The 6,390-nt window shown below is 37.6% G+C and overlaps 3 protein-coding genes across 3 annotated transcripts; 1 reads left to right on the top strand and 2 right to left on the bottom strand.

Moving 5' to 3' along the window:
• Positions 1–431: 431 nt before the first annotated feature.
• LOC135129083 (uncharacterized) lies at positions 432–2,034 on the bottom strand. The gene is made up of 2 exons (XM_064056165.1): positions 1,677–2,034; positions 432–1,615 (listed from the first exon to the last, which is right to left on the bottom strand). Exons 1-2 carry the CDS (start codon positions 1,741–1,743, stop codon positions 465–467), a joined length of 1,218 nt encoding a protein of 405 aa, XP_063912235.1. The 5' UTR covers positions 1,744–2,034; the 3' UTR covers positions 432–464.
• Positions 2,035–2,395: 361 nt separating this feature from the next.
• Positions 2,396–3,653, top strand: LOC135128744 (peroxiredoxin-4). Its single transcript, XM_064055804.1, has 5 exons — positions 2,396–2,759; positions 2,809–2,926; positions 2,975–3,214; positions 3,271–3,436; positions 3,546–3,653. The coding sequence occupies exons 1-5, from the start codon at positions 2,597–2,599 to the stop codon at positions 3,591–3,593; spliced, it is 735 nt and encodes a 244-aa protein (XP_063911874.1). The 5' UTR covers positions 2,396–2,596; the 3' UTR covers positions 3,594–3,653.
• LOC135128740 (chromatin assembly factor 1 subunit B-like) lies at positions 3,645–6,385 on the bottom strand. The gene is made up of 5 exons (XM_064055800.1): positions 6,153–6,385; positions 5,875–6,099; positions 5,515–5,670; positions 5,142–5,455; positions 3,645–5,093 (listed from the first exon to the last, which is right to left on the bottom strand). The coding sequence occupies exons 1-5, from the start codon at positions 6,273–6,275 to the stop codon at positions 3,734–3,736; spliced, it is 2,178 nt and encodes a 725-aa protein (XP_063911870.1). The 5' UTR covers positions 6,276–6,385; the 3' UTR covers positions 3,645–3,733.
• Positions 6,386–6,390: the final 5 nt, after the last annotated feature.

Raw genomic sequence — 6,390 nt, 5'->3', positions numbered from 1 at the left:
ATATTGAAGAACTGAAAGATCGAGAAATAGAAAAATCTAGAATTTTCAAAAAAAAAAAGAAAAATTAAAGTATCGAAAAATCTAAAAACCAAGAAATCAAAACATCGAAAAATTCGGAAACTGAAATATCGAGAAATCCAATCATCGAGAAGTCGAAAAATCGAAAAATTGGAAAATGGAAATAAACCACAATCGAAAAATCTAAAAGTTGAAATTTGAAAAACTGAAATATTTCAAATTAAAAAAATCACTAAATCGAAAAATATATGAAAATATATATTTTAGATGTCCCTTTTTTTATAAGACAAACGATAAGCCACCGATGACAGCTTGTAACGACTCAAACTTAGAGCATTTTTATTACAATAACACACAATGACAACACATCGTTAAAATAATAACATTTTTAAGTTCAAAAATACCCTACAGATTGCTATAAAAACTGGAAGAAAAAGATTAAAAGCTTACGAAGACACCGTCACAATGTGCATCTTCTTCGCCGCAAAACTGGAATTGTTAACCAACAAATCCCCGATATTGATTCCACGTTCTAGTAGCTTTTGCGGGACTTCGATGAAAACGCAAGCCGAGGAAGTGTGCGGTCTTCTAGTTCTCTTTATATTCTGGCGCGGAACGAATTCGCTAGCAGTTCTGGGTCTTTCGCCCATTTTTTCGCAGACCGGGAAGCTAATCACGTTAGGACTGAAACACTGCTTCGCACTATTATTTGTATTGATTTTCTGCTTCTGGGCTTTTCTCCTCGCCACGTCTTTCAGCCACTGACAAAACACCTCTTCGTTTTGCTGATTCTTTCGGTTTTTGTATTCTTTTAGTAACTGTTGTCGTTTTTGTTCTTTCATTTTAATGATTTGTCTGCGACGTTCGCGCCTTTCGAGCTCAGCGGAACTCAAACCGTACTCAGATCGGAAACCGTTGTAACAGGGTAAGTTTGTGGGGTTTCTTGCTTTGTTTTCGTCGCAGCATTTTCTTGTCTGGAGCTTTAGTAAAGGGCACTTTACTGGTTTTTCGCGGATTTCTAATTTTTTGATCGACATGGACATGTCGAAGTCTAGGCGCTCGATGCAGTGGTTCTTGCATTCCACTGGGATGTGGCTGATTTTTGACGACTTCGGTAAAGGAGATCTTTTTCTGACTTTCTTCTTTCTGACGCTGGATTTGGTTTCGCTGCCTCCGGAGGAAATTCGCACCGTGACGTTGTCGTTTCTTGATTCTTCGGACTCGTCGAGTTGATCGTGGAAAGAATTATTGTCGAGGTCTTCTACTTCACATTCTTCGGTTACTATTTCGTCGATCACGTCTTCGACTTCCTCCTCTTCCTCGCTGATGTCAAAAATATTTAAATTAATTACATTTGAGCTTTTGTATTCCAGGATTTGCGAGTTTTCTACGAGTTCTGTCGTCTCGGGGGGGTCACTCTCAAGACTGTTGACGTCGTCGTCTGTTAAAAAAAGCTCGGGTTCGTAAGAAGTTAATTCTTCTTTAAACGTAACTCGAGAAGTCTTCTCCATGGTGGTTAAGGTGTTACTGAACAAATCAATATTGGCCTGCTGAACTTTTTCCGCAATGTTGTAAGGTGACGATGCGGGCTGCAGAACTGATTTTTTTTTAGTGGAAACAGTTGTTAAATCGATAAGTGTGTAAGAGAAAAAACTTACAGTAACTTCCGTAGTCGTCGTCTTCGTTTTCCGAGTTATTTTGTAATTTATCCAAAAGCAAGTCCATCTCGTCGAGTTCTAAGTTCCCACCAAAATAATTAATTTAAATATTTTTAAAAGTCCGCACCGGTCACTATGTCCACACAAACCAGATGGCGATGTTTGTTGTGGTTGTCTCCAGGGAAACAAGTCAACAATAACGGCAACCGGGGATTAAGGCTCATTCGCACGAGATGTATAGGCCAGGCACCGTAAATTGCGTTACATTTTTTAACCTAATCGATACCTAGTTCCGATTTTCGTTTTGGACAATAGTTATTGGTTTTGACCAAAAACAGAAAATGTGTTTAAAAGCCACTTTTAAACGGCATCCTTGGAAATATTTTATTACAAATAATTTTCTGCACTTATTGTCTTTGCCATTTCTATTGTAACACCACCTGTTGATTTTGGTTAAAATTTAGCAATTGGTAACAGCTTTTGCTTGATTAATAACGACTTTTAGTTAGAAAATTGTCTGAATATGAACGTTGCCAAATTTACGATTAACAAGTGGTGTTTCAATAGAAATGGCAAAGACTATATATTAGAAAAAAATATTTATTAATGAGATGGTAAAAATTGATTTATTGTAAAAACCGACTCTGGTAAATTTACCACTTCTAGCGACATCTAGAACTAAACTAACCGATCTTAAATTTTGCCTCTCCTTAAGTTTCCATGTCAACAACTGTCAACAACTTCGCTTTCGTGTGACGTCATATCAGTAGCCGGTACTTTTTTTATGTTGATAATACGTTAAGCGCTTTTCCGCCATAAATCAGAAGATTACGATCCCTTATCAGCTTTCATGTAAACACTTCTCAAATCGATCTTCAGATTTACATAACTTCCGCCACGTCCAACAACATAACCTCAAAATGCGTAATTTACTATTTTTGATTCATCTGTTTATAAGTTGTGTGTATTTCGCGGCTGCTCTCGAAGAAGAATCATGCCAAACTTTTGGAAGTGGCTCCGTGTACCCCCTCGGCGTGAATCCACAAAAAGCTGAGCACAAATTACAATGGACACAAGCTGTCAGTAAGTATGCAAAACATTGAAAAACTGGAACTTATTTTCGGGTTTCAAGTTTCAAAACCGGCTCCGTTTTGGGAGAGCACGGCCGTAGTGAACGGGGAATTCGTTCAGTTGAAGTCAACGGACTTTTTGGGGAAATATTTGGTGTTCTTTTTTTATCCTTTGGATTTGTAAGTTGGGCTGAATGCGGTGATGAGAGTTTGTATTTTTGTTTTTAGCACTTTTGTATGCCCGACGGAAATTCTAGCATTCAGTGATCGCATCCAGGAGTTTCGCAATGTTAACACTGAAGTTGTTGCTTGTTCTGTTGATTCTCATTTTACACATCTTGCTTGGATTAACACACCCAGGAAGGAAGGGGGGCTCGGGAAAGTCCAGATTCCTCTCCTTTCAGATTTAAATCATAGCATATCTAAGGCATATGGTGTGTTTTTGGAGGACTTGGGACATACTTTGAGGTTTGCTTGGGGAATATTACAGGTTTATATTTTAATCAATTTGTTTTTTAATGCAGAGGTTTATTTATTATTGATCCTAAAGGTGTACTTAGACAGATCACTATGAATGATCTACCAGTAGGCAGAAGTGTAGATGAGACTTTAAGACTGGTTCAAGCCTTCCAGTATACTGATCAGCATGGTGAAGTGTGTCCAGCTGGATGGAAACCTGGACAAGATACAGTAAGACATTTTAAGGGCGAAGAAAACCCTTATTTTATTGTATTATTATTTCAATAAGCTGAAATTGCCTCACGTTTGAAAAGAACTTCATTACGTGTTTTTATTACAGATAATACCAAATCCAGTGGAGAAAAAGAAGTATTTTGAAAAGCACTGATGTGCTGCGTGTTTTTTTTACAAACTGTAACATCACAATAAACAATTTACATAAAAATAATACTTTTTATTGAAAGTGTAAGATAAATAATAAATGAAATTTTTAAGTCAAACTATAAACATGATATAACAACTAACAAATCAGGATAATTTTTTCTTATGTTTTGGACTTGACAGCGTTATTAGTGGAACTCGCTTTTTTGGAACACTGGTTTTATCTACTGTGTTCGTTAACACTTGCGGCACTTTTTCTATTTCAACAGTTTTCTTGAGCATGGTTTCATTAGTATTTTGTGGAACATTAATATCATTGTCTTTGATTTGAACACAATTTTCTTGTTTGTCTTTTGTTTGAGATTCAGTCTCATCTACTTTGTTTGATTTTTCTTCACGTTCTTTTTCCTTTACGTTTTCCTTTACATCTGTAATGTTAACCGCGCCTCCATGAATACTCACTTCGGTGTCTTCTAGGTCATGACTGTGATTTTTGTCTGCTTCATCGTTTTTACTGTCAGAAGAATCTTGTTCATTTTTGCTTTCTGGACTTATCTGACTGTTAGTGTTTTCTAAATGCAAACTGAAATCTTCTGTATATTCGTCATCATTGACCACTGTAATTTTTTGTTCTTTTACGTCATCTGTTTCGCATTTCCATGCATCTCTGGCTTCATTTTCATCTACAGTTAAATCAATCATGTCAGCGGAAACGTCAACTGTTGTGTTCTTGGAGTCATTCTTCTCCTTTGACACTCGTTTCAAAAAATTTAATAGCGGACTACCTCTAGGGGAAGGATTTTCTTTTTTACTCAACATAATTTCGTTATTAATTTTCTTGTCTTCTACACGGATTGGTTTGATTCTCTTACAAACGACCTCCTGCTTATGTGTTGAGCTTGAAGCTTCCTTCTCAATTTTCTTATCTTCAACTCGAATAGGTTTGATTCTTTTACAGGCAACTGCACTTTTACCAGGTTCATCTTCACGTTTTCTCTTAACGTTGTCATCTTCAATCTCATTGTTACTACTAGTACTCGCACTCTTCTTTTTCGGCGTCTTCACCGCCCACTGTTCCAACAAATTCAACCTTTTTGGCTTAACAAAATCCACGTTCTCGTCCTTCTCCAGCTCCTCGCACCCGCTCACATCCAAAACACTCTCTTCAACTTCACTTTCCTCCTTAACATACTGAACACCCAATTCATTTGGTTCAAAAGTAATTAAAGCACAATATCCATCAGTTGACGACGCAACCAATAAAAGACCGTCTTCGGACCAGGTCAAATCAGTCAATCTTGTATAGTGGATATCCTTAAAGTAGGCAAAAGGCTGAATTTGTTGCGTATCATACAAAATAACGTCGTGATCGGTTCCGACCGCAACGATCATACGAAACGGAAGAGAAACAGCCGGATCTGGACCATTTACGTGCAATTCGAATAAAATGGGACAAAAACGTACCACCGTACTACACTGACTCCCAGATGGTAGCATAGCGATAGGTCTAAAATGGACAATTATCATTTGCGTTGGTACAAAACTGTGAACTTACTGTGACCACGATTCGACGGCAAAAATAAGAGTTGCGTTTAAAATTTTCTTGCAGTCTTCAATCTCAATTCGTGCTGAAGGCACCGCTAGCAGCGTTCCGTCAGGGGAAAAGTGCAATCGTCTGAAAAACGACTTGAATGTGTCGTCGTGGAAAAACTTAACGTCTTTGTTGTGAAGATAATGGTCTTGAGGCACCGGTAAGCACCCCCTTTGTATTCTACATTTTACTTGTTTTCCAGATGACTCAAATACTCGGCAGACGCGATCAGTGCTGATGGTAGCTAGGTAGTGGCCTTTGGGGTCCCATGCAACACCCTGCATATTAAAATTTGTGTTTTAGGGGTGTACAATATTGGCAAATAAACTAATAATACCTGCACAAAACCTTTATGGTCTGATAAAATGTTGTCATTATTACCCCTAGTGAAGTCCCAGATGATGGCAGTATTGTCTATTGAACCTGATAGTAGTTTCAGACCACTTGGTGACCAACACAAGTCATAAATATCTTCTTTGTGACCTCTCATTACCTATAAAAATACATTTTTTAAAATTCCATTGCAAGTGGCGCCCCCTTGGGCTTATTTTGTGAATTGTGATGTTCAACAAAAGACACTCATGTTATTTAATTTCAAACATTTAATGCCCACATCAAAAATGTCCCTTTTTTTTATATAAAATTAAAGACAAAACGGTCGCCTACTGTGTTTTCTTGAAACGCAACTTAATCTTACTTTGTAAACAATCCATGTTTCTTTATCACTGGTTTCACCTTCCAATAACGGAATATTATCTGTTTTAAGCTGCCAAATGATGATGTTTGCATCATCGTCCGCTGTAGCAAGGTGCTGTCCACTAGGTGACCACCGAACCGAATTTACAGCTCTCTGATGTCTGGTCAAGTCCGATAAAGCTTCCATTTTCACGGCTCCATTCTCATTTATTGCTAATTGCCAAATCTGTGTAACACAAGTTAGTGGGTGTCCAAACAACGGTAATTCATTAGTCTCACCAGAACATGACAGTCGGCGCCCCCAGTTGCTAACCTATAAAATTTTTCTGAAAGAGGTTGTATGTGAACACTTAGAACTGGTTCTCGATTGTGCCAAGATATTTCCGGGATAGTACACTTCATATTACTCTTTAAAAACTGCTAACGGGATAAACGTAGAAACGGATAAAGCACTATTTATTTTTCTCAAAACAAAACGAAGAAAATAATATTTGACAACATTTGGCGCCAAACTGAA

Source organism: Zophobas morio, unplaced genomic scaffold, assembly GCF_036711695.1.
Source record: "Zophobas morio isolate AGI-343-1 ecotype UQ-CSIRO unplaced genomic scaffold, CSIRO_AGI_Zmor_V1 ptg000014l, whole genome shotgun sequence".
NCBI classification, from domain to species: domain Eukaryota; kingdom Metazoa; phylum Arthropoda; class Insecta; order Coleoptera; family Tenebrionidae; genus Zophobas; species Zophobas morio.
This window is presented reverse-complemented; position numbering and strand designations above follow the sequence as displayed.

Coding starts and splice junctions, on each gene's coding strand:
- LOC135129083 (XM_064056165.1), bottom strand. CDS start 1,743: ATGGACTTGCTTTTGGATAAATTACAAAATAACTCGGAAAACGAAGAC. Junction 1,616..1,676: donor CGACGACTACGGAAGTTACT/GTAAGTTTTTTC, acceptor AAAAAAAATCAG/TTCTGCAGCCCGCATCGTCA.
- LOC135128744 (XM_064055804.1), top strand. CDS start 2,597: ATGCGTAATTTACTATTTTTGATTCATCTGTTTATAAGTTGTGTGTAT. Junction 2,927..2,974: donor TTTTTTTATCCTTTGGATTT/GTAAGTTGGGCT, acceptor TTTTGTTTTTAG/CACTTTTGTATGCCCGACGG. Junction 3,437..3,545: donor GGAAACCTGGACAAGATACA/GTAAGACATTTT, acceptor TTTTTATTACAG/ATAATACCAAATCCAGTGGA.
- LOC135128740 (XM_064055800.1), bottom strand. CDS start 6,275: ATGAAGTGTACTATCCCGGAAATATCTTGGCACAATCGAGAACCAGTT. Junction 6,100..6,152: donor GCGCCGACTGTCATGTTCTG/GTGAGACTAATG, acceptor TGTGTTACACAG/ATTTGGCAATTAGCAATAAA. Junction 5,456..5,514: donor ACCATAAAGGTTTTGTGCAG/GTATTATTAGTT, acceptor TTTAATATGCAG/GGTGTTGCATGGGACCCCAA.